Below are 27,549 nucleotides of genomic sequence, written 5' to 3' on the forward strand. Positions count from 1 at the left end.
ACAGCCAAAAAAAGTTAGAACTACGAAAATGAAAAAAATTAATTTTGAGTAAAAAAGATTTCTAAAATCTCAAACATTCTTTAGAATACTTACATGCCAATATTTTAAATCTTCATTTACTTAAAAAAGACTGACCAACAAATAAAATCTTAATAGCTGTCTTACCAAATGCTCAATACACTTACAAATTCAAGAAGAAATATCAAGACCCTTATCTTATTTTTTTAAAAATCAAAGAATTTTTTTATAAATTAAAGGAAGTTTAAAAAAATGGACATCCGGGGTACTCTAAACAGGGTACAACTCCCTGAGGGTAACCAAGCTAGATTTTACATAGGAGCATACAGGAAAATGATTTTTTTTTTAAAAGTTGTTTAACATGGTTTAACATATAATGGCTATCAGCTGACCCCAGGGTGGTACCCTAAACAGGGTTCAGGTCTCGAAGGGGAAGGAGGGAGGGGAAGGAGTTTACCCTGAATTTAATAAAAGAAAAATGAGTAGAGAAGTTTATTTAGTAAAAGTTGTTAAAAATGGTAGATGTAAAAAATATCAAGATGAATGTGTGTATATACGATATACAGATCTCAACCGTTGATCCGATCTGCTAAAGTTTTGGACAATCCCCTTTTTTTACAAGGGGAGCATTAAGGGAGGCTTATGCATCGACTATGACCTGTTTACTACACCAGTATCCCAAAATAGTAAGTTGTTTTTTTACTAAAAGTTTTTTACCGAGGTGGGTTTAGATTTTAGGTAGACACTACCTGTTGTTCAATGATTTACACCTGGTGATTAACCTGCCCAAAAACATCTTGTGGAAAAATGTGAAAATGTTTTTCCCTAAAGACAAGCATGAGGGTCCACCTTACTGGAGATATTTCAGCAAAGCAACTCTCAAACATGTTTCTGATACTTGAAGATTGCAAGGGACCTGCGGAAAAAACTACTGGGCATCTCAATTTCCTAGAAACTTTTTTAACAACTAGAATTACTCTTTCACATGGCCAGCAGGCTATGTGAAAGTGCAATTCATGTACCAAAAAATAACAGTGTTAACTAGATCCATTCGGAAATTCAAGTTCATCTGCCTGACGTATGCAGGACTACAAATCAGTTAATACTGGGCCAGATTATGCTCAAGCAACACTTTATCAAACAGCGTTCCTAAATTCACTGGAGCCTCCAGAATTTCCACCATACAACATTCTTCTCAAAGTTTGAGTTCTTATTATGCTATTGAGATAAAAAAGGTAGATATCAAAAAAGCATGCAGCTTTCTTTAAAAAACTTGACTAAACTGAACTTATTATAATTGCACTTATGAGCTTCTGTAAGCTTGTGTTTTTCAATATAAATAAAAAGGTTCTGCTGTCAACCACTAAAGACTTATTTTTCCAATTGTGCTACTTTGTCGAAATCTTCTGTTAAAACAAGGATTTCTGGGTAATTATTAGTATTAAAATACTTGATACTCAAATGCAAAAAAATAATCCTATTTTATAACCAAGCTTTATTTTGATTTCAAAGTTGGTGAACACAATCAAAATATATTCCTAAGTATTAACCGAGTTTGATGTTTTTACAAGATGGATCAACCGACCCAATAATATCTTTATATTATTGTAAGTCCCAAATTTAGATGTTTAAAAAAATGAAATAAAATAATTTTTTTTTAACTAACAATGAGTTGAAGTAAATTATGCAAAGAAAATATTCATAGATAAAGAAAAAGAACTAAAATAAAATAAACAACGAGGTTCCGCCTTATTGAGAGCAAACATTCCACTGTCATTGATGAAACTTCATTTTTTAAAGGCAATATTTAAATGTCAATAAATGTAAAAAGGATTTAAAGCATTAGTTTGTTGCATTTTATGTTTTACAATTTTGTTTGTGTATTTTTATGCTTGCTAGAGTAAAAGTTAGAGTATGAAGATAAGAATAGTGACATCAACATTTCTTATATTCTATCTTCAATTGTTTGAGGTAATACTTTTTTTCTTTTTATCTTTTTAGCTATTGGATTATTTTGGAGCTTAATTCAATCTGCAAACCAATTAGATTTTATTTGTTTGCACAATATATTGGATGATTAATTTTGTACTCTAGAACCATAGTGAAAGGGATGATGATGCTCTAATGTGCTTTTTTAACTAATCAAAGATCTCTTTGAAAGTTTTACCAGTTTGCATGGTTCAATTAGATTGTATATCCTGTTTTCTTTTCTTTTTACATTGCTAAATTTCAAAGTAAATCTTTAAATTTAGCCAATACATCCTCCAACATTTAGACCAAAAAGAAATAAAAAATTTAAAACCACATTTATGTAAGTTCAAAAAAAATAAATAATAGTAATAATAAAAAAAAGCCAAAACATTCACTTCGAGTATAAGAATTTTGAAAAGCTATCAATTTAATAAACATCATCGTTTGACATAATCCGAATATATTTTGGGTTCGAGCGAATGGGGTTTTGATTTTAGAGTTTATCAAGGCCAAATCCATTTTTTTAATTTTTGCGCTATATACCGCGTTAAACGTGTTGTTAGCGCCTTGAAGATTTAATAGTGTTATGGGTGAATTTGTTCTTATTTTTAAAAGACAAAATGTGTTTCTGTGTTTAGGAGATGTTTTCTAAAAAATAAGCAGTATTTGTTTCAACAAAGTAAATCTGTTTAAACAAAGCATAATACCACTTAAAATCTATTTGAAACTAAACCAATTTCAATACCAGCAGAGTTCATAAATAAACAAAACATAAGATTACGTCATACCGAGACTTGCTCAATGTAGTTAAGGTGTTTCTGTTCATCTGGTCTTTGATATTAGCATATTGAAAGTCTATTTTCTGTTTCGTCTAACTTTAAATTGTATGATAATCAAATTGAGATAAAAATGACGATGTTAGTGTGAGGTCAATTACAACTTCAACTTTAAAATAATAACCATTTATTATTCTTAGTTTATTAAAGATATGTACTTTTTATTAATAAAGATATTTTAACCATATATTTAACAATTAAGTATATATTATTATATTTATTCTAAATTATTTAAAAAAAAACTTATTCCAATTAGTTTTTTTTACGTAAACTAAAAATAACAATTTGAAATAAGATTTAAGGTCTGACAACTGTTTAGTTTGGAAGGGCAAGGTTTAATTGTTGAGGGGTTAAGGTTGTGGTGTTCTTCCTCAGTCGCTTCTTTGATGTAAAGATAGACTGTGCTTAACTGGTCACACAATAAAGTAAATGCAATAACTTTTTTAAAGTATTTGCATTTTTTTTAAATAATGGAGAAAGTTAAAAACTGTATATTAAAAAAAAATTTTTTTTTTAATTGAAAATTTTAAGCTAAACAAAAATAATTAAAACTAAATTTTAAAAAACTGAAAAAAAACTGGTCTGTTTTAACATTAGACAAGGTTCAAATGTGTCATTGAATATTACATGTAAAGTTAAAGGGAAAATACCGTCGAAACAACTTTGTGCAACCAAAAAATACATTGCCGATTTTTACAAAGCTAGTGACCACACAATATTTTCACATGCTGACATATTCTTGCTTTTAATCGCATTTAAATTCTTTGTTTGCTTATCATGATTATCACCTTCATCACCAAATCTTAAACAATGGTTTTCTTTTTTTAGTAACTTTATTTGGTTTTTTTGCGACCTTTTAATAACCTTATTTTCTTCTCAACTTTTGTTTATTGGAATTAGATTCTCTTCTATATCAAGAGTTCCGAAAAGTTTTTTTAAGTTCTTTTTTTTTTTTGTGTGTTTTTTTTAACGTGTTTGGTTTTAGTTTTGCAAAAAACTTTGTAGTGTGATTTAATTTAATATTGGCTGTATTACATTATTGATGTAGACGAAGTAACTAGTGTAATTGCTAGTGCAGGTTGTGATGATATTTCAGCTTCAGAAGGTGGATTAAGAGTGTGTCTTTTATTTATCTTGATTTCTGGTGCTTTTTTGGATAGGAAAATTCCAGCATGTTGAAGTCCAGTTATTGCATGCAAACGTGTGAATACTTTGCCATATTAAATTAGTTTTTTAATCAAACGTGGAAAATTTTCTTTGTCCAAGTTTTTGCATTTAGTTGCAGTAAAATACTCACTATTTTTATTTTATTAACACGGCTATAGATGTCTGACGGTTGGGAAAATAAGACAGAGAAACATGTGAAGAGTGAGCCGGAAGGCACGTTAAAGTTTGAAAATTTTGACACATCAACAAAAAATTAACCCGTAAAAATTCTTTTAGGTGAGAATAGTACATAGCTGGGGGGGGGGGGGGGTTCAATTGCAAGTTGATAATGAACCACTTGCCGAATCTGATGTTTTTCAGAGAAAACGATTTTCTGACAATGGCATAGTCTTTTAGCTTTTGACCAGATTGAGAAAACTTTTGGTGGAATTTTACTTCTACTAAGCGGATGGGGCTGAAATGATTAAGTGTGGACCCAAGCTTTTCATTGTTTTATAGACAGATAATTTACTGTATATGAACCATATTTTGTATTTTAAACCATACATGAGCCAACCTCCTTAGATTTTCATGATGTGTGTTAGACTATAATGTGAAAGACTTTGTGCTAAACAATTATATAAAAGATCTCGACTCGTAACTGATAAACATTTAATGCAACGTTTTTCAGTATTCTGTAGAATCTGTTGTCTTGATTTAGTCACTAAATTCTCTTGCTTGATTAATAGATGCTGCTCTTTGTCTTGAGCCCTACCAATTTTATAACTAAGGCAAGTCAACTTCGCTGACAAACGCGTGAGAAACTTGGTTAAAATTGAATGAAAGCTGTAGAGTGTGGAAATGGTTTGAGAACCATCAATTGACACAAACTCAAAATGGAACTCTTTCATCCAAAAAATTCGAACTATTCTGAAGTTGAATGAAGAATTTTCTCCTTTGCGGGATCAGAGAGTTCTCTAGCCTTCTTATTCTTGGAAATGACGCAATCTGTCTTGCTGCAAACATGTGTTAGGCATTGTGAAATACTCCAAAGACAAAAACACCACTAACAATGAAAACTAAAACCACTACAGTAAATAATGGTCTCTCATTTTCAGGTTAATTTTAGGCAAACTGCTATTTATCTAAAATTAACCTGAAAATGAGAGACCATTATTTACTGTAATTATTCAAAATTTTTGGCGCAAAAGTAAACATATGTTTTGGAGAGAACTCGCGGCGCAGCGATCAATATTTCTGACTTTTATATTTTATGGTTTTTCGAAAAAGCTATAAAATATCAAAAAAATCCCACAGACAACAATCCCAGATTTCAAAATTCTTGTAGTGAGGTCTCGCAGGTACTATCACCACCCAAAAGGATTTTTCCAGATGTTTTTGTTGATAATAATGGCAAAATTTTCAAACTGTGAAACGTATGTTATTATCTCGACGAATTTAAAGTTATTAAGTAGTTATAATTATGATCCCTTTTAACCATAAAAATAAAAAAAAAATTATTTTTTAAATTTTTCATTTATACTGTTACTGCCGTGAAAAATAGAAAATTTTGCTCGGTTTGAACTTTTTTTTAACACAAGATATTGTTAAATATTTTTTTTTCTTTTAAAACTTTGGTATTCCCAGGATAAGAACTAAAACCAAATACAAATAAAAACAAAAAATAACACTATCGGATTGTCTTTGACAGATTATCTATTTAAGAAAAAACAGAAAATAAATGAAACTATTTTACTACTTCATCTTGTTAGGAGAAAACACTCTTTATTCTAATGATCTATATATTTATATACACTTTATTTATATGTACTTTTTTACTTAAACTTTTAATTCGATTTTTAGTTTTTTTTTGAAGTGTGACTCAAAACACATCATGACCCGTTTAATACATGTTCACTCATATGCGTAATTAAATTATTGTGACTAACGAGAATAAATTTTACGAAGTGTCTTCGTAGAGCGCAATGCGCTCTACATAGCCATAAGCTACTCAGAGCGCAATATTGTACACGCATGGGCAATTATTTTATTATAACTGTGCGATTTATATTTCACAATAAAGCTGGTTAGGTAGGCGGTTAGGGATAGGGATAGGGATAGGGATAGAAATAGGGATAGGGATAGGGATAGGGATAGGGATAGGGATAGGGATAGGGATAGGGATAGGGATAGGGATAGGGATAGGGATAGGGATAGGGATAGGGATAGGGATAGGGATAGGGATAGGGATAGGGATAGGGATAGGGATAGGGATAGGGATGGGGATGGGGATAGGGTTAACATCAACAAAATTTAAAAAAAAAAATTAGCGCATGCGTACAAAGTATTGCGCTCCAAGTAGCATATGGCTGCATAGAGCGCATTGCGCTTTAAGTAGCAACGGCCTAAATTTTAACTTGACCACGTGTTTATAAAATTTTTTTTATGATTGTCAAGGAAACACGAAAATTAAAAACTCTGCTAAAAAGCTCCCCATGATAATTTTAATTATGAAGTATCTAGCTTAATTAAAACATTGTAAAACAATTTTGTAAATTCTGTACTGTCTTTATAAATTAAATGTTGTTACTTTTTACAGTTGCAACAAATTTTACTCCAAGTGTGTAACAATGATTCTGTTGTACATAAGCCTAAGTTAAAAAACTCTCTGCTATTGTGGAGTGCTTCCAATCAAAAAGCAAAATGTTACATGTTGCTTAAGAATAAAAGAGGTTTTAGAACAACAAGCGTTTTATTTTTCAGTATGAGTTATTGCATCTATAGAAACTAAATATCTAAAGATACATATACATGAAGTAGGGGAGACTTGTACTGAATGGACCTTGTACTGAATAGACCTTTTCAAAAATAAGAACTTAGAGATCAGTTAGATGTATTTGTGTCGTCACAAATAAATCACCTTTACGTAATGTCTCTTCAATATGTCTGGGTTAAATTTATTCGAAGAAAAGCAGTAGTTATGGAAGTTTTCTGTTTTTTCAAGGCAAATGTAATTTTTTAACTTTTCTGAGTTTTCAATTAACAAAGCTTTTTCAAGGAGAAGTGAACTCTTAATATTGATAATATTATGGATATATATTTTGGACTTCGGATAGTAGTAGAAGGAAAGTTATCTGGGGTACAGATTGTTGTAATTATATGGGTAACATGTGGATATTGATAAGTGTACTGAATGAACCACCATTGATTGTACTGAATGGACCAGACCATTTTCCAATATGAGCATTTATTGCATTTCAGTTTGTTACTTACTAAAACAAAATACTGGTGTTTTTTTAATATAAACAAGTTGTGAAAGTGTGACTAATAAAATATACTAAAAAAAAAACAAATCATAAACTTCAGTATTAGAAGGCATCTAAAAGTAGAATACAAGTTACTCAGTAAGGTAATGAGTTTTATTTTAACATATTCCCATTAAGAATATTATATTTCATACAAAGTGTAATGTTACTTTGAGTTATTAAATTTTTTGTAGTTGAATTATTTTTTGTGTATTTTGTAGCTAGAAGTAATTTTATAACTTCAATAATTTGATACTTTTTTCGTAATATAAAAAGTTATGAATAAAGTATCACTCAATTTAATTTATATTATTCTACATTTAAGCTTTTATATATGTTATATATAAAAAATAACACAAAAAAGTAATTTTTATGATAAAATTATATGCAATTTTTATTCATTTTTGTTTGTTTCAGAAGCATAATGAGACATAGGAAAGCAACAGCAGTAAAGGGTGGTTGGGATCCAAATAATATGATCCAAGCAGTTGAGAGCGTTTTGGCAAAAACTTTATCTGAAAGAAAAGCTGCTGAGATATTTAAATTCAATTGTTCAACTCTTAAAAGGAGAATTAAAGAAGCTCAGCAATCACCAGATGGATTAAATAAATTACAATGTTTTCCATATAGTAACAGTTCAATGAAAGTGTTTTCAGTATCAGAAGAAAAAAAACTGGTTCAATATTGCTTAATTTCATCAGAAATGGGATATGGGTTAAGTCCTCTTAAACTAAGAGCACTAACATTTGAATATGCTCGAAAACTTGAGAAGAAATTTCCACATTCACATCCAGGTTGCTCAAAACCTTGGGAAATAAATAAATGTGCTGGTGTTGATTGGTTTAGAGTTTTTTCAAAACGTAATCCAAAACTTGCTACAAAACTCGCAATCTTCTTCCATTCTAACTGATATCTTCTTCCATTCTAACTTCCAATCTTCTTCCATTCTAACTGATACTCCAGTCAAAGAAGCTCTCCGAAATCAACAACTTCAGTGAAAGTTAAAAGAACATAACTTTTCTGAAAAACAAAAAAATTTAAAAAGAAAACAACCAAGGAAACCAAGAAAAAAATCTAAAAATTCAAAATCTCTAAAGTTTCCAATTTTAACATTTGATATTGAGGCTAACACTAATGATAACAATGTTGAAAGAAATAATAATGATGTGGAAAAGTATTTAAATATTTGTGGAGAAATTAAATCAATTAATGGCTTGTGTGCAATATGTGGAGAAATTGGTCAAGACAATGAACTGTGGTACCGTTGCAGACAGTGTGCCAGCTGGGCACATAAAGCAAACCTATATGTTTGTGGTTATTGTAATTTCACTTCCTGATTGAGATTTTCGTCTGAAGTTGTAATAATTATCTCAACTTGCATTATTTTCGTAGTCAGAAAAATCTAGATTGTCTCAACATACTCTTTTCTTTTTTTTAAGCTCCCATTTATCACCCTTGTGATGAATAGATTTAAATCAAAAAACACTTTCTAACATATAAAGTGTAAAAAAAAAAAGACCTTGGGCATAAGAAACTATAAAACTCATGGTTTATGATGATTCATTTTACGTTAATTTTCACTAGAATAACAATATTATCATTCAATATTGGAACATCAATATACCCTCATTGCTGTGCGTAACTCAACATTTTATTTATTACGAATTTACTGCTGGTCCATTCAGTACAAGGTCGGTCCATTTAGTACAATCAGTTGTACTGAATGGACTATTAAACAATTTAGTACAGGTCATGTTTATCACATTTTTTAATGATGTTGTACTTGCTCAATGTTTTACACCTTTTGAGGATAGTTAGTTAAGATATGAATCTTGTCTTCTAAAGTAAAAAACCTGCCATAGTTATTCACAAAATAAATATTAATCGCATTTATAAAAAAGTCTAATTTTGTGGTCCATTCAGTACAAGTCTCCCCTATACTGTGAGATGCTTAAGGATGTATTTACATGCTACAACATGCTTCACAGCTTCTCATAAATATACTTTCTTTTTTTAATCAAAACTTTATAAGATTAATGAATAAACATAAAGTAAGGCATGTATTAATTGTTTGTAATAAACTTTCAGTTTTCAGAATCATCTTCATACAAAGCAGAGATCCGTCTAAAAGAATTTAGTACCGTTGGTTCAACGGGACGTAACCATAACCGTTTGTGTTGTGATGTAACTGATGATGTTTGTAAAAGTCAATGTTTCTTCAAGTTTGACATCTGCTTTTCCTCAAACTTAAATTCATTATTAGGTTGTTTTAAGACAAATTTCATTCCAGAAGACACTTTAAATAGAACAACTATTTTTCCCGAGATAATATCTGGCAATTTATCCAATATACTCATTGTTAAAATATCATCTTTACAGGTAATTTAAATTGAGTATGAAATAGTTTGTAAAGGTTTTAGTTAAAAATTTTGTTGCTTTTGGTTGGATAAATGTTATTACAGATTTTTCATAATTTTCATTTGATAAGTTTTATTTTTTTCCTTTAAGTATTTTTAGTGTATTTTTTTCATTGATTAATTTTCTATTTAAGGTTTATACAATTATTATTATTATTTAAACCTGTTTCATAAATCTTTTTCAGGTGACTTTGGGTGTAACTATTTACTCAAAAGATAATAACTTATTTAATCATATATCTTCAACACTTACATTTGATTCTGTTGGTGTTGAAAAAGTTTTTGAAGTAAATGGTGGATTAAACCCTCGATCTCCAAACAAGCTTATCCTTTATGGAAGGTGAGCATAATAATTTTAAATCTGTATTTTTTAAATGAATTAATTTTGGATAAGTCTAACATCTGTTAGGAAGTATAAATGACATAACTGGAAATGTTTCACTCAATTAAATAAGAGTACTATATTTTTCAATTAACACAAATGAGGAAGAGCAACTTGCTTTCACAACATTTTTTAAATATCATAACAAAGAATTATACTGCAAACAGATATTAAATTTGAAAAAAGTTGAATATACACTGTTACACATTCTTGCGATGTACAAGCTTAAGTTATAAAATGGTATGGGTATTCTCACTAAACTGTTTTGCAGTAGTCAAATTTTTTTTTTCTTATGATTGCCATAGTAGAAGTGGTGAAGGTTACAATAAATACCATTATTGTAACCTTCACCACTTCTACTGTTGCAATCATAAGAAAAAAAATACCATTTTTTTGATCATAGTGTATAAATGGTTACAATCTTTAAATCTAAATGGTTACAATCTTTATCTTTTATTTTTTTCTCTTTATTTAAAAAGTAGATACATTTATAATTGGTATTTGTAAGTTGGTAAGTACTTTTCTAACATACTTGGTAGGGTTAAGATTTAAATATTTATGCAGAGTTAAACTATTCCTTCACAACTTTCTGGATTTTAAGTTTGAAGCTCAAGAGGTATCCTGTGACTTTTGAGGTTTCAGCGACTGAAAAACAGACAAAATGTTTAGATGAAGATAGTATTTTTTAAACTTAGCATCAATAAACATTTGGTGTTCATTTTTGTAGGTTGTAATTCTCTTGAAATTAAAATATAAAGGCTTTTGTTCCTATTTCCTGCTTTTTATTTTACTATTAAATAATAATTGTTTGTTACCAAAAGTAATATAACAAGTTTAATCTTAGTAAATTAAAAGTACCACCAAAGTAATCAGTAAATTGTTTATTATACTGTAAAATCTAAAACTATTATATTTAGATTAAGTTGTGATGGAAACTTCAAACCTCCTGAATGCAATGAGACTGTATGTGAGGAAAAAAATGATGATATAAATGGGCATTATACATGTCATAAAAATGGAAGTATTATATGCAGGGAAGGATGGAAGGATCCTTCTACTAATTGTCGTCAAAGTAAGATGACCGCACTACACATAATGATAAAAAAAAGTTTAATATTTATCTTATTACAAATTTTTTTTTAAAATTAATTTTTGATTAATTTCAATATTGTTACAAAAATGTGTCAATTATATGCTTATTATTATTTATTTTTATTAAATTCATTTTATGTATCTTACTATAACTAAATGGTAGAATCTATCATAATAGAGGAATTTACAAGAAGCATGCAATCATACATTTTACATTCTTTTATGCTTGTTTATTTTTTTTTTAAATTAAAAAATCATAATTTTAGCAACTATAAAATTCATTATAATACAAACTCATGTTTAAAAATTAAGTTAACAGCTCCAATATAAAATCAGTCTTCTCTTTTGTGCTTTATTAAATTATAAAAAATTAAACTTCTTTGGTTCTTTCAGATCTTTTAGGATCAATAATTAAAAAGATTTCTAATAATAGTTTACAACTCAAATCAATTTTTAGAAATAGTTGCAGGAATCACAACACATAGTTATAAAATACCAGCAAAACAGTTTTTTATTAAAAAAAAAAAATACATATGTAATAGGAAAAACTTTCTTTTGCTTATGATAAAAAATCAAAAATAAAGTTTAAAAGAAAAGTAGGTTAGCATTTTTTAAATAGATCTCCACTATTTCATTTTATTATACTTGTTGTCATGTATCCTTTTATAAAAAAAGAATATATAGTTTATCATTTTAACAGATAGCACCAAAGCATTTTTTTAATTGAAGAATTTAAGGTTGTAACACTTCCTGGGATCTCCCTCAAAAAGAATAATAATATTTCTGTTATTTCTATCAGTTGTAATTATGGGTCTATTTTGGCAATTTCCAGTTGCTCTGAATTTGACTTACAATCCATTGACTTGATGTTTTTTAAAATAGACTAGTTGAGTTTTCACTTCAAATAGTGTAAAGATAAATATTGACTGGGTGTATTTGATTTAGGGTTGTTTTCCAATGTTTTCACTCCATCTATACAGTTGCAACCATCTCAATCTTTTGCACTGGAAATCTTTTCATTGGAATTCTTTTCATCAGAATACTTTATATTGGAATACTCTACATTGGAAGATGTTAGTTACTACAGTAAGCTATATTTTTATGTTCTGAAAGTCAGTTTAATTCAAGAACTATATTTATGTCAGTTTTATTTAAGACCTTCTGGAATTGTTCAAGCTTTTGTCTTACTTTTATCAACTTACTCAAGCTTAACTTTATTTTAAAGTCTACCACTAATTACTATAGTTTCTTACAAAAATTATGCAAATTACACAATTTTTACACAAAAATTGAAATAATTGCTTATTTTAATTACACTTTTTCAGAAAAACTTTATTATTATTGCCTTATTATATACTATATATTATAATACCTTATTATACACTATATATTATAAAGCCTTATTATATATTATTGAAGCTTTTGAGAGTACGCTCTTTTGAATTTTGAATTCTTCTGATTCATTAAATAGAGAAAAGGTCAACTGTGGATTTTTCACCTACCTCTGCTTCATTATGGAAGCTGTCACAATCAACATCATTGGAAAACCATGGCAGTAGCAGTAAGTACTTTACTTCTGATATGATGGAATGATGCAATAAAGTGCATAAGATTTTATCCCAAGAAGTGTTTGTTAAAGCAGAAGTGACCCTGTTGATTCTGAAATATTGAGTTTGCTGTTTTGTTTAAAAACAAGCAACATTTATGCTTATTGTTAAAACAAAACCACGAGTGTCAGTTTGAAAATAGAAGAGTTTACAGAATTGTTTGGGCTTTTAATATAAATATGTTAATCTACTAACATGGCATTTAAGTTAGATGTAACTATATGACTTTGCACAGCTAATTCCTGGTTGGCATATTTGCAATCTAGTCAGTCTTCATGAGAGTAAAAACTAATTACAATGGTGCTAGTCAGTTAACCAAGTAAACTACAAGCGGATAAATAGCATGTTGTTTTTAACACCTGTGATAGACTTGTTTTTACCCCTGTTTATTTAAAATAAATTTCAAAATAGATGCTTAGGAATTTTTTTTTGTTTTATTGTATGGTTTGCAAAATATCTTTTGATATTGAAAAGCCTTAAGGGCAGACAACTAATTTTTATCTTCATTTGTTGCAGAAACTTAACCTTGAATTAGCTGAGCTGCAAATAAGTTAAATTTCTCAACTTGTGGCTAAGACTGCTGATGCATGGACAAGCCATGCTGCTCAGGATTAAATTACTATAACAGCTGTAATCACTTCCTCAGATTTTCATTAAATTTTAACCAGTGGTACCTATCAATGAAACATGAATTTGAGCACCCAACTCTAAATGGTTCAAAAGTTATGATGTTTTGAATCTTAGTCTAAAATGCCATATTTTTTATTCATGTCTGCCATGATGAATTTTATAGCATCATCGTTTTTTTTTTGCAATGGTTACACTTTCACTAGTTCCAGGAGTTGCCCAACTCTCATGGGCTTGAGTTTTTTTCAGATAAAAGAAGTGATGTTAAATTACCTAATATAAAAGACTGTTTTGGTATTTTGAATCATTATAAAAATATGCTATTTTGAACTTTAGATTGAAATTGCCATTTTTTGGGCCATGTTCTCCAATATGGATATTTTAGTGGTGAATAATTCAAGTTATAGTGGAAGATATTGGCTGAAATTTGGTATCTGGCCATTTTTGAATCCAAAGATAAAGAGGAAATAATCCAATTCAAAATTTTGATCACCATTTTTTTTTTTAAAATTGTCAAAACAAATTTCTATGCTTTTTTAAAGTTAACAACTATAACAGCTCATGGGATTGTTAAGGTATGGTAGTTTACAAGTGCTTCAAACAAATCAACAGTAAATAAATCCACAGTAAACATATCCACAGTAAAAACAACACACTGCAGTTAATTATAGTGAGTTTTTAAAAGGTAGGTTATTTAAATGGAATGTTTAGAATAATTGTGACCTAGTTGCAGTTACTGACAATACGTCTAACATGGATGGTGCTTGTAAAGAAGCTGGGTGCAAGCGTAAGGTCAAATGTTTTAGACTCTGCTTAAATTTAGCATCACAAATAGTTTTCAAATTAGATATCTCTTACCAGATTTCTGTTAGTTTTAGAAAAGTAGTGACTTTTTTCCATAAAAACAATAATGGGGCTTGAATGCTTCAAGAAAACCAGAAAAAAACTTGTAAAACAAGTAAACATAAATTAATTCAAGATATTACAACATATTGGAATAGTACATCAGATAATGCTTGAAAGATCTTTAGAAATAGAAACTCTATTTTTGTCACTCTCAAGTTTTAAGATTAATGAAGGAATATGTAATTTAAATATTGATAATGCTACAGAAATAGTAAAGTTTATGCACTTTGCAAAGCATGTTTTGATAGTTTACTCTATCATAAACAAACTCTTCAATGGTTGTATGCCAGAGAATGATGAGCCAATGTTTCTTCTAGAAATGAAATCACAATTTTGTCTTTTGTTTCTGATAAAGAGTTAAATGATCATAATTTTGATGAACAAAGCAAAGTTTTAATGAAAGAAAATGAAACTGTTATTAAAAGGGATACACGATCCACTAAACCAAATAACAAGAAAAATGCATTACTTAACAAACTATTTAGTATCAAGGTAATAGATTCTAGTAATGAAAGCACTATTACTCCTTGCTAATCAGGAAATTTAAATAAAGATAAAGTTGAAAATTTTAAAAATCTTGAAAGAATATCAATAGATGAAAATCCAAAATTGATCTGGTAGGGAAAAAAGTAGGTTATGTTCCCACTAAAGTAAAGTTGTAAAACAAGTTCTTGGGATTCTAGCCAGTAGTGTATCAGCAAAGCAAATTTTTAGCACAGCAGAAATATGATTTGTGCAGAGAGCTAATTGATTAAACCAGAGCATGCAAATAGGGATGGAAATCCCGAGATCCCAGGATCCTGAATTGCCGGGATTCTATGCAAATTTTTGATACCGTAGTCCCGGGATTTCTCACAAAAATTTCCTGGGATTTCGGGAATGTAATAAAAGAAAAATAAAGATAAATAGGGATAAAGTTATTAAATTATTTTTAAAGTGTCTAGTAAATTTAATCTTTGGTAAAATATTTATTTCATAGCTGTATTCTCTTTGCAATGATTTAATTTAATTTCGAATTTTCAGCTTCATTTTAATTCCAAATTGTCGCAGAATTAAAGAGCTCGATCTGCTTTTTTCATATTATAAGTTTTAATTAACAATTTATAATAATAAAAAACAAAAAATCTAAAATATTTATAAACAATATTATTGGTTTAATTACGAAGCATAAAAAAAGCAAAAAAAGAGTTATAGTTGAAATTATAAAAAATGACAGGAATAAAAACATATTAACTAAGAAAAGTTGAAAGTGGTAATCATTTTCACAGTAACAAATTCAGTTAGAATTATAGATCTGATAAAGAAACGTAAGTTGAAATAATTTAAGAACTTTAGAACTTTAAAAAAAATTGAACTTAAGTAAATATCATGATGAACTACGCTGAATTCAATAGCACAAATCTGATATGGAGACATTTCTTAAGAGGAACTGATGAAACAGCCATGTGCAAAGTTAGTACATGCAAAAAGATAGTGAAATTTGATGGTGGTTCAACAAAAAGTCACATTCCCATTTACTCTCTAAACATAAACTTAAAGTAACATTGCAATCGCAAGTACCAAGTTTATCCACGAGAGCTTCAAATTCAAAAGATTTAGAAGAAGAACCTCAAAATAAAAAACCGAAAATCACAAACTATTTTTCAGCAACATCGAAAAAAGAGGAAAATCTATCTGAAGTGTTGGAGCGTATGGCAGCAAAAGATGGTATATCATTTAATACAATATGTAATTCCATTGATATACAAGCCGGGTTAGTTGCACGAGGATAAAAAAATGTCCCAAAATCGCGTAATACTATCAGAAAAATGGTATTAGACTACTACGAGCAGATTAAAAAGCAAGTTATAAAGGAAATAATTGATCAGATATCAAGAGGCTTTAAATTTTCCTTAACACTTGATGAGTGGACTTCTTTTGGAAACTGCAGATATATGAATGTGAATGTACATGAGTTGAAAAGCTATTGGAACTTAGGTTTGATTCGCATTTTAGGGTCTATGCTAGCAGAAAAGTGTGTTTCACTTCTAAAAGAAAGACTCCACAACTTTAAAATAAACCTTGAGGAAGATATCATTGGTATTACGACTGATGGTCCAAGTGTTATGAAGAAACTTGGAAAAATTTAAGAAATTGATCAACAATTACGCTTTGCCCACGCTCTACAACTGGCAGTTATTTCAGTTTTTTACAAAAAAGACGTCAGTCACTTGAAAGTTGATGAAAGTTTAGATGATGAGAACACTGCTTTTGCAAATTTAGATAAAAAAGATGATGATTACAATAGTGAATATGCTTATGAAGAGGAAGATTGTACTCGAGATTCAAACGATTCATTGTTAACTAATGAAACATCCGAGGTTACAATTAAACATCAAATTATAGGACCTATTATAACCAAAGTCAGGAAAACTGTAAAAGTGTTTAAAAGGTCCCCAACAAAAAATGAAAATTATTTACAAAAGTACGTAAAAACTGAGTTTGGAAAGGTCATCCATTTAATCATGGATTGCAAAACCTGATGGAGCAGTTTGTTGCTTATGCTTGAAAGATTTGACAAGTTAAAATATTGTGTTAAAAAGACATTTCTAGATTTAGAATTGGATTCCAATTTTGATAATTCAGTTAAGATGAACAAAAATGAATATTGAACCATATCAGATTTAGTGGTACTTTTGACTCCCGTTAAAGCAACTATGGAAGCACTTTGTTGACGAGACGCAACATTATATACAGCTGACATTGCATTAGAGTTTATGTTGACCAAAATAAAACAACAACAATCCGAAATTGGAAAACAATTGTATGCCGTTTTGAGTCACCGAATTAAAGAGAGCAGAACACCATTAAGCAGCACAGTTTATTATCTTCATAATGACCAGGTTACTTCATCGAAAATCCCAGATGTTTTTGTACCAAATACAAGTGCACAAAATAAAAAAATTATAATAAACCTAATAAAGCGTCCAAGCTCGGTAAATATAATTACATCAACAGACGTGAATAGTGATAGTGATGCTCAAATGAGCGAGACTTAAACAAGCAAGGAGTGTGAAAATAAAATCAAAACTGTTAGTGAAGAATTAAATGAAGTTATGGAAAAAGCATTGGCAGCAACACAAACACTACCTATAAGCGTGGAAAGTATAACTTCTTAAATTGAAAGAGAAATGTCAATATTTGAAAGTGGTGCCACAAAAGGTAATCATCTTCAAAAAGCATATGATTATATACTATCTATACAGCCAACAAGTGTGGAGTCTGAACGAGCATTCTCAGCAGTTGGATTTTTATACTAAAAAAATCGAATGCGGTTAAACGACGAAATGATTGACGCTTTCATTTTTTTAAGGTGGTACTTTCAAAAATGAATATAATTCATGTATACTCATGTATATTCATATCATTTTTACTTATATTGTGTTATCTTTTCAATGCATTGTTTTATAGTTTAAATTACTTGAGTTAATTAGTAAATGAACTATTTTAGTTAATTAAAAAATGAAAAATGATTAAATTATTGATAATATAATTGTATTATCAATAAATTAATCATTTTTCAGTGTTTAATGAGTACTTAAAAATTTGTTCTTTACATGCTTCACCGCCAATAATTTTTTCCGCTTCCTAATTAATCCCGGGATTTCCCATGGATAAATATCTCAATCCTGAAATCCTGGGATTGAGAATGTCCGGGATTTTGCCATCCCTACATGCAAATCAGTTAACACTTTTAGAATGCAACATTGATATATGTAAAGTTACCCAAATTTAGTTGTACAGGTTTCATCACATGAATAAATAATTAAGTTTAAATTTTTTGATATTTTATAAAAGCAATTTAAATGGTATTTTATACAAGTTATGTAGCCTTTTTTTTCATTAATGTGTTTATATTATAAATATATAAGATTTTTTACTTTTTGTGTACCAATCGAAATTTGATGCTGTTCTAGTGACTTTGTTTTTGATACTGCAAAACTTTTTTTCTTTTTTACAAACAACTAACAAAATGTTTTAGGAAAAAAAAGAACAATAAAATTAGTGTGCTAAAGTATCAAAAAATCTATTGTATCAAAATGAGAGTATTGAATATCAAGCTGTATTGAAACTTTTTGTACTGTGGCATCCCTAATCATTATGTAGCAACTATTTTCATGTCGAATTTGTATATAGTCTTGAATATTTGATTTCCATAAAACTTTATAAAGTTTCAAAAGTAATAGATTTCATTGGTTATGCTTATTTTTTTCTCAAATCTAACCATTTTCATATTATAATCAAAGATAATGAAATAATTAACTTCACTACTTTGTTATAAAAATATTTTTATAACCACAATATTATCATATGTGATACTGATTGTATGTAAATTATATTTAGGTTCAGCAATACATCTTCAGCCAAACACATCTTTGTTCCTATCAAAAATTGACCTATTGATCACCTCTGGTATCAGTATATATTTCAACTGTTTAAGGGTATTTACTTTTATAGAAAAAGCCATGAGTTATTAAAAATTTATAATAACCTTTTGTACATTTCAGTTTTGCAATGATTTTATAATATGTTTTGTAAATAAAATTAGGTAATGCACAGGTAAAGCAATTTTCAATTATTTTTGTTTCTACATTTCTTCTTTTATTCTTCTGTTACAAAAAATCTAGACAGAGTTTATTCCATTTAGGTTTTGTTGTTGGTATTGGACCAACATCTGTTAAACAGCTCCAACAATTCCAATCTTCTGCATTTTCGTATTATGGTATGAATTGTGTTATGATGTATTGATTTAGATTAACAGTTAAGAAATGTTGTAAATTATTTTTTTATTTTCATTAAATTTTATATTTCTCATTCAAATTGTGTCTGATATTTTTGAATGATGCCATTATTCAACCTAAGATCAAGTTATCAATACTAAAGAATAATTTTTCACAGATTCTGCTTTAGAGATGATTAAATAAGCTAAAGATTAATACCTAGCTGTCTATGATCTCTGTTAGCTTTTCCTTAAAAAAAAAATTTGGTTGTGAAATGTATTTGCGATTTACACATTTAAGCTAGAAAGTTGCCATTATTACTTAGTTTTATGTGAATCATTCTTAAATCTCTATGTTTTGTTATGCTGTAGGATCATTTCAAATCTTTGTATAATCATGTTTTCAAAGTAACAAAAACATTTTCATTTACCTTACTTAAACTTTGTTCTTCATGAAGAAGAAGACTTATATTATCTTCAAAATGGTAACCTTTTAGCAAACATTTCATTACAATTACAATTAATCATATGGTTTAATTTTTTATTATTCATATTTTTTTTATTATACATTTCTTATCTTTATGATGATCTTCAAAGTTGTTTTAGGCATGTCAATATGAGTATTTAAAAAAAGAATCAAATGTTCTCTGATAGTGAACTCTAAAGATCAGTTTACATATTCTTTGATTTTTACTACTGTGTGATTACTAACTCTGCAAAGATTGCAAACTGTTTATATTGATCTGTTGCAAAGAATTTCTGAAATCATCAACTGCAAATACACCAAATAGCGTCAAGGCCTGTTACTTTTCTTGAATGTCACATTCATTTCAAAATCTCAAAAGGTTTATTTTTTGAATGCCACTGTTTTGACTTTTTGAAAATAGAAAATGTTCTTTAAGAGAATGTTTAAAGTAGTTTTGGAGAAATCTTTTTGCATTTCACTGAATAGCAAAAAAAAATTTCTTTTCTGTATGGATTTTGGCCCCTGTTTGCTATTCTTAAACTCAATTTATGATATTTAGATTAAATGATATATTTCCAAATTTGCTGCCACAACTTTAGAATTGGAGATATTTCTAAGTCAAGAATATTTTTAATACTTTGACAATAACACACTAAATCCAATTTCTACAGTTTTACTTACAGCTTTGTACATAAAAATTGTACCTGAAATATTTTCATTTTTTGTTTATTGTAGAAGTTACTAGGAATAAAAAAGTAAATATTTTAATTGAAAAAAATTCATTTCATAAAACATAAAAGTATGTCAAAAAAAAAAAAAAGTAAAGTTTCTAAAGTTTCATCAAAAGTTTCATCAAAAGTTTCATCAGAAGTTTCATCAAAAGTTTCATCAGAAGTTTCATCAAAAGTGAAAGTTTTTGTTTTAGATAATAGTTTCTTAATTATTTTAGCTTTTAATAATTAATGTAAAAACTTTTATTATTACTTTAATATTTATTATTTATTTATAACTAATTATTATATTAATTAGTGTAATAACTTTTACACTAATTAATTTTAGGATTCAGTTTTTTATACTTTTTATAAGGTTTTTCAAACAAATCTTCAAAATCTTCACCCCATGCTACATAAAAGTTTTAAGTTTTTGTATCATATTACTTTGGCTAAGTTCAATATTAGGTTTGTGCCAATAGTACCTATAAATTTTCAATAGGATAAAATTTCAATAGTTTCATGCTGGCCAATCAATAACACATATATTTTTTTCTTGAAACCATTATTTTGCTATATAAATTGCCACATTATCTCATTAGAAAATCGAATTATCAGTAGATAAAACCTTCACTAAAATGTTATTAAAATATTTTCTAAATGACCTTTTGTAGTTCCTTGCATTTGTTTTTTGTTTTGATAATTTACAACAAAAAAAAAAAAAAAGGATTTGTTGACAAGATTTGTTGGCAACATTTCCAGTTGCTGTAAATTTATTTACAAGTTAACTTAAGGGAACAATACATTGAGTTGATGTTTTCTAGAATAGACTGGTTGAGTTATGAGAGTTTTCACTGCAAACAGTGTAAAAACAAATATTTTAAAAAACAAAATATTGACTGAGTGTATTTGATTTAGGGCTGTTTTCCAATGATTTCACTCCCTCTATTGCACAATTGCAACCATCTCAATCCTCTACATTGGAATTATCTACATTTGAATCTTCTACATTAAAATATTTTAATAGCTCCAGTAAGTAAATAAACTCTATTTCTAAGGTCTGTATTTTATTTTTGTAAAACCATTAGTATTAGCTAAAACTTTTTCAACAACTGTCAGTTTATTAAAACCTTCTGAAAGTAATATAGCTTCTAACCTAATGTTATCAACTTACTCAAATTTTTAATTTTTTCCAAATCAGAATGTTGTCAGTATTTTTTGCATGACATAAATGTTGAGAGTAAATATATATTCTTTTTAGCTATCTTTAATAGATATATTCTAATCACAGTTTTACAAGTATTTCAAATTCTGTATATTTACCACTAACTACCATAATCTCTTATTTTATCTCCTCAAATGATGAGCTTTTTTTAAATAACACTGTTAAACTATCTTTAATTCAAAAACTGAAATGATTTTTATATTAAATAAAGTTTTTGAGATCATACTCTTTTGCAGAAAAACCTTATTGAAGCTTTTGAGAGTACACTCTTTTGAATTTTGAATTTTTCTGATTCATTAAACAGACAAAAGATCAACTGTGGATTTTTCACCTACCTCTGCTTCGTTATGGAAACTGTCGCAATCAACTTCATTGGAAAACCATGGCAGTAGCAGTAAGTACTTTTCTTCTGATATGATGGAATGATGCAATAAATTGCATAAGATTTTATCCCAATAAGTGTTTGTTAAAGCAGAAGTGACCCTATTTATTCTGAAATATTGAGTTTGTTGTTTTGTTTAAAAACAAGCAACATTTATGCTTATTGTTAAAACAAAACCACAAGTGTCAATTTGAAATTGGAAGAGTTTACAGAATTATTTGGGCTTTTAATATAAATATGTTAATCTACTAATATGGCATTTAAGTTAGATGTAACTATATGACTTTGCACAGCTAATTCCTGGTTGGCACATTTGCAATCTAGTCAGTCTTCATGAGAGTAAAAACTAATTGCAAAGGTGCCAGTCAGAAACAAATAAATAGAATACTCTCTTCTTGGAGTCGTATTTGATTTATTCTCCCTGTTTTATTTCTTTCTTATTATATAGCAACCATTCTCAAGGTAACTTTGTATGCAGTCTTAAATATTTGATTTCAACAAAAGCTTTTAAAGTTCCAAAAACAATATTAAAAGATTTTTATGGTTATTCAACTCCAACATCATTTTTATATGATGATCAAAGATAATAAGATAATTAACTTCACTGCTTTGTCTAAGAAACGTTTTTACAACTATGATATGATCATATTGTTCAATATTCAAAATTATTTTAAAACATGTTTTAAAGTACCCTTCAAAAATTTGTTTCAGTTTTAAAATGTTTTAAAATAAGTTTCAATGTTTTAAGAGTTTTCAAATGCTTGTAAATGTTTTTTTTGTTGCATTAATTTTTTTTTAAAAAAACCAACCAAATCAATGCATTCATAAATTTTCCACGCCAAAAATTCTGCTGTTTTACCTTGAAAAATATTCCATCCAAAAATTCAGTTTATCAAAAAAAAAATGTAAAAATTTGTACTTTCTATTTGTTATCATTGTTGGAAAAACAAAATGCTGATGGTTTATATGAATAACCGTTTTATAATCAAAAAATAGTATCCATTGCCCCTACAGTCCCCTAAAATTGAATGAAATGAAGCTCATTATTGATGTTTAGACATTTTACCTACCACTATGTCTAGTAGCACTGGCTGTACTTCAGAAGTCATTGACGACAACTCCACAGGATTCAAAGTGATATGCAAATGTAACAATAAAGAAGTTTTTATCATGCTTCCTGGAACCAATTTGACTGAATGTTATGCGCCTTCCAAGTTGTCTATTGTTAGTTTTGTTGGTTGCGTTAACTTTGCTGCTTCAATTTTTCTAACAATAATCACATATATGGTGTTTAGGTGAAACAGTTTTAAATTGTATTTTTAAATGTTTATTTATGTTAAAGTTTATATTTCATCTTTTTGATGGTTATTAAGACTTCTGTTAGTCTTTTTTTATACACGACTTTACATTCTAATCTCTTTCACAATATATGCTAAAATGTAAATTTATACACAACAAATTAGGCAATTTAGGCCATTATTTAAAAAGTAGAGGTCAATGCAACCATCTTAGTGGCATCAAATCTTTACTTTTTACTATCAAATTTAAATCTTTTCTCTAATTCAATATAATTTCAAGAACCACAGAAGAATCAAAAATAAAATCTGTGGCATTTATCACCATGTTAACCCCACCCCCACCCCCCAAAAAGAAAGAAAAAAGTATGTTGTGATCTATGTAATTTAGTACATTGTTATCTATAACTTTGTTAAAAATAACTGACTTTTATTTTTTCTCAAGAAACGTTCGAAAGGTTCCTCAGAAGATTTTCATCAATTCATGTTTCTCCATGCTGTTTTTGGTTGTAACTTTTCTCATTGGAATAAAAAAAACATACCAACCACGTGTTTGTCACGCTGTATCAGTGTTGCTTCATTATTTTACATTGACAACTTTTGGTTGGATGTCTGTTGAGTTTTTCAGCATGTATAGAAATGTGTTTCGTCTCTATCAGGGTAGCAGATTTTTCTGGACGATGTGTGTTTCAACATGGGGTAATTACGACTTTTTTTATCAAGTTGTTCCATATGATTTCGTATGTTTTTATTTTTTTCTTTTCTCATTTTCTAATTTTACTTTGTGTTCTTATTCATCGTTATAAGACCCCATTCAATTTTTGAGCTCTGCAGTATTTAAATTTATCTCTATTTTTTTTTTTATCCTTTGAAACCTACTATTTCAAGTCTTGAATAACGTTTGTTGTTTCAGTTTTCTCTGCCATTATTTCTGGAGTAACAAGTTCTTTTACCAAAGTTCAGTTCAACGGATTTAATAGCAAGTAATTCTTTTTCTTTTATTTACAAAAAAAAGGTTTCATTAAGTAATTACCTTTTCTATATTTATACTTCATATATACACTTAACCGCAAAATTAACGCATCACTTGTAAATTCCGACTTGTTTTGAAAATTATTATGCATTTCCCGGATTTATCAATTACAAAGATGATAATGTTTATTGTTACGCCTCTTGTAGGTTTTATTCCGTTTCCCTTATTTAATTTCGAAGTTATAGCAGCTTTTTATAAGTAGCATGTTTTGGTGTAATTAAGCTTCACTTCTAAAAGAAAAGTATATATTGGTTTTAAATTGCTTTAACAGTAGAAAAGATAACTGTCATTTGAGTAACACGTCTGTTCGCAATGTAGCGTTTTAGACAAAATTTAAGTCGTGATGTATGTGTTGCTACTGTTACTTTATCCAATGGAGGATTAACAAATCACTAACTTGGTAGAAGATTTGGAGTGTCTCATACAACAGTTGGTAGAATTCTACAAATGTTTGTTGAGACCAATGATTATGGCCAAGTCGTCTTGGCCATGACAGACGACGAGCTATCAATTCCGTGGAGGACCAATTTTTAATACTTCAAAAATTGAGAGAACGGCTCACTCTTGCACGAAGTCTCGAAATGCAACCTGCTGAGGTTCATGAAACTGCTGTTAGTCAAGATATCATAAGAAGAAGACTTCATGCTTTAAATTTGCCACCTCGGGCAGTATCTACTGGTCCCAGATTGTCTGTTGACCACCGAAGAAACAGACTGGCTTTTGCAAGAAGGCATATGAATTTGGAAATACATGATTGGGGACAGGTCTTATTTACAGATGAGTCAAGGTTTTGCCTTGTAAGTTCTGATCGCCGCCCAAGAGTGTACAGAAGACCAAATGAAACATATTTTGCTTATAACATTCGAGAAACCACTTTATATGAAGGTGGCTCCATGATGGTATGGGGCAGAATATCTTTAACAGTTCGCATAGAGTTTTTTATTTTTGATGGTGGACGTCTGACTTCTCAACGATACATAACAGACATTTTTGAACCTTTTGTGGTACATTTTGCACCGTATATTGGAGATGGATTCCTTATGCAGGATAATGCTAGATCAAATACGGCACGTTGTTAATGAATACTTAAATAATGTTAATATTCAAGTTTTGGAGTGGCCAGCTTGTAGTCCAGATATGAACCCAATAGAGCTTCTTTGGGACATAATGGGACACTGTGTTAGAAGCCAACATCCACCACCTAACAGCCTAGACGAGCTGCGACAAAGTCTTATTCGCATGTGCGAAGATATCCCTCAAGAAACAATTAAATCTCTAATTGAAAGATGCTACGGCGCTGTCAGGTTGTAATAACATCAAGAGGTGATAACACTAGTTATTGATAAATAAAAAATGTTTCAGTTTAAGCTGTATTAGTGTGCATAACAATAATAATCATTTTACTTTATTTTGTTAAACGAACCATATTTTTGGTAAAAGTTTTTTTTTTCGCCATTCTCAATGTCAGAATTATTATTATCATTGAAATAATTTTGTTCATGTGTTCTATTCTTAATATGTTTGTCAAAATATATGATAATATTGACGACAATTAAAATAAATAGAAATGTATAAGTGGTGCGTTAACTTTGCGGTTAAGTGTAGAAAAAGATTGCGAAATAGAATTCTATTTGTGGTTCTCGGAACATTAATTGCGGTAAAATAAGTTAAATCCGGTTTTCAGCGAAAACAGTATTCTGAGAATAAGTTATTTATAATATCCAAAGAATGTTTTAAATAAAACGTGTAAAAAAACGAAAATTAATTAGTTCCTCATTCATATTATTTTTTAAAATACCCTCATAAGCTAATCTAACAGCATATGTATTTCAGAAAACCATTCTTCAAGGTATTCGAGCGATTCTTTTTTTTATTGTACGTCGCCGCAATTTTAAAAAAACAGAGACGCATTTTGCACAAAATGGGGAAAGATTGCATTACCCGACCTCCCCCACACTATGAGTCTCAAGCATATTCTAATTTTAGTTATTGACAGTTACATTGTGTTTAAAATGTTTTACAAACGTTTATTTAGCAAAGTTTATTTAGTATCATTTCTAAGTGAAATGGCTTTTAAAGTTTTGTTCTTTAATAATCTCTAATAATGAAGATTATCTATCTCGATTAGTGTTTATGTAATTTGTTTTCAAGTCAATTTCCAAGATCCAACTTTTTAATTATCTTTGATTACAAGTTTTAATATATTTAAATTTATTTGCAATAAAAGCAAAATTTTTCTAAATCCTTCGTAGAGCTTTGAGCTCTTAATATTCCAATTCCACATTTCTACTAACCCCTTTTTTCTATACGATTATTTTAAAATATTACTTTTACAACACGAGAGATTTATTAGTGACAAGGTTTTTAAGATCATAAAGCGATCATAAGGCGATCTTAAGGAGATTTTAAGTAATGCAAAATTTTCTCCTAGAGTGGATTCAAAATATGGTTATAGGCTAATGTACATTCTGTAAATGATTTGTATGTAGTTTCCATCTTTAATTGTTTTTTAGTTGCTACGCTACTGGAAGCATGTTTATCGCATTTACAATCTTTCCAATCAGCTGTGCTGTACTTCTGGGCGTAATTTTGTTTGTAAAAATTATTCGCAAAATTCAAAGTCATTCAGCAATAATGAAAAAATACCGGTCTAGAAAAATTCTTCTCACCAGAATCCGGTTCACGTTTTCGTACATTACACTTTTTAGTTTCGCATGGATGTTTGGTGTATTAGCTGTTGTAGATTTTAGACACTCTTTGCAGTGGATATTTAGTATCTTGAATTCTCTCCTAGGAATTTATATATATGCTAATACAATGAAACATGTTGCAATCAAAAAAAACTCTTTACCAATTTTATCTTCAAGGAAAGGTTCCAGAATAAATGGAAAAGAAACAATCATATAAAAGATTGTAAGTTGTACATAAAATTTGTACGTCAGGTTTAAATTTCAGACAAATTTATGTATTACAAATGAAAAATGTAAATAAGAATTATTGTAAGTCAAACGGAAAGTGTAACATTCTTTGTGTACTTATTTTTTTGTGTGAAACTTAGAAAAGCATGCTTTGATTTTGATTGTGTTACATGATGTGCACAATGTGCATGCGTGAAAAAAAAAAGCACAAATTGTTTTCTATTTTAAAAAAATGTGTGCTTTTTTTTTTTTTCATGCATGCACATTATGCACATCATGTCAGCCCTTATCTCGTCCCAATAAGGGTTGACTTTTACAGTTTAAGTGGTATGAGTAATCGTTGGGCCCTTTGCCTACGGTCGCAGAGATAGCACTTTTATGCGCACAAAGGTAGAGCTTTTTTTCTTTACCATAAAACACCTTTCAAGCATCTACCGTAAAACTTTGCGATGGC

The 27,549-nt window shown here is 29.0% G+C and overlaps 2 protein-coding genes across 10 annotated transcripts; both read left to right on the forward strand.

Annotated features, from left to right (window-relative positions):
• Positions 1 to 1,497: 1,497 nt before the first annotated feature.
• Positions 1,498 to 27,242, forward strand: LOC145194065 (uncharacterized). 9 transcript variants are annotated; one of them, XM_090068424.1, is made up of 15 exons: positions 1,498 to 1,625; positions 1,918 to 1,989; positions 9,365 to 9,655; positions 9,879 to 10,033; positions 10,993 to 11,147; positions 12,113 to 12,253; positions 12,639 to 12,728; positions 18,691 to 18,759; positions 18,995 to 19,069; positions 21,161 to 21,274; positions 21,772 to 21,861; positions 22,907 to 23,144; positions 23,590 to 23,843; positions 24,058 to 24,127; positions 26,691 to 27,242. In XM_090068424.1, exons 2-15 carry the CDS (start codon positions 1,933 to 1,935, stop codon positions 27,082 to 27,084), a joined length of 2,193 nt encoding a protein of 730 aa, XP_089924550.1. In that variant the 5' UTR covers positions 1,498 to 1,625; positions 1,918 to 1,932; the 3' UTR covers positions 27,085 to 27,242. The 9 variants fall into 9 exon arrangements, 4 of the variants coding, with proteins under 4 accessions (XP_089924550.1, XP_089924551.1, XP_089924549.1 ...); XM_090068425.1 differs by lacking the exon at positions 9,365 to 9,655; XR_016445511.1 differs by lacking the exon at positions 1,498 to 1,625 and having other exon boundaries at positions 1,657 to 1,989; positions 18,691 to 18,788.
• Positions 6,918 to 8,692, forward strand: LOC149880975 (uncharacterized). The gene is made up of 2 exons (XM_090068426.1): positions 6,918 to 7,380; positions 7,694 to 8,692. The coding sequence occupies exon 2, from the start codon at positions 7,701 to 7,703 to the stop codon at positions 8,184 to 8,186; it is 486 nt and encodes a 161-aa protein (XP_089924552.1). The 5' UTR covers positions 6,918 to 7,380; positions 7,694 to 7,700; the 3' UTR covers positions 8,187 to 8,692.
• Positions 27,243 to 27,549: the final 307 nt, after the last annotated feature.

Source organism: Hydra viridissima, unplaced genomic scaffold, assembly GCF_058129835.1.
Source record: "Hydra viridissima isolate aposymbiotic clone 2 unplaced genomic scaffold, HvirCarnegie_v1 scaffold_12, whole genome shotgun sequence".
In the NCBI taxonomy this organism is placed as follows: Eukaryota; Metazoa; Cnidaria; class Hydrozoa; order Anthoathecata; family Hydridae; genus Hydra; species Hydra viridissima.

What these genes read in the sequence shown, in the direction of transcription:
- LOC145194065 (XM_090068421.1), top strand. Translation starts at nt 6,901, where the DNA reads ATGTCTCTTCAATATGTCTGGGTTAAATTTATTCGAAGAAAAGCAGTA. An exon ending in GGAAGATGTTAGTTACTACA is followed by an intron (nt 12,254 to 12,638) that starts GTAAGCTATATT and finishes TTCATTAAATAG; the next exon opens with AGAAAAGGTCAACTGTGGAT. An exon ending in GGAAAACCATGGCAGTAGCA is followed by an intron (nt 12,729 to 18,690) that starts GTAAGTACTTTA and finishes AATTATATTTAG; the next exon opens with GTTCAGCAATACATCTTCAG.
- LOC149880975 (XM_090068426.1), top strand. Translation starts at nt 7,701, where the DNA reads ATGAGACATAGGAAAGCAACAGCAGTAAAGGGTGGTTGGGATCCAAAT.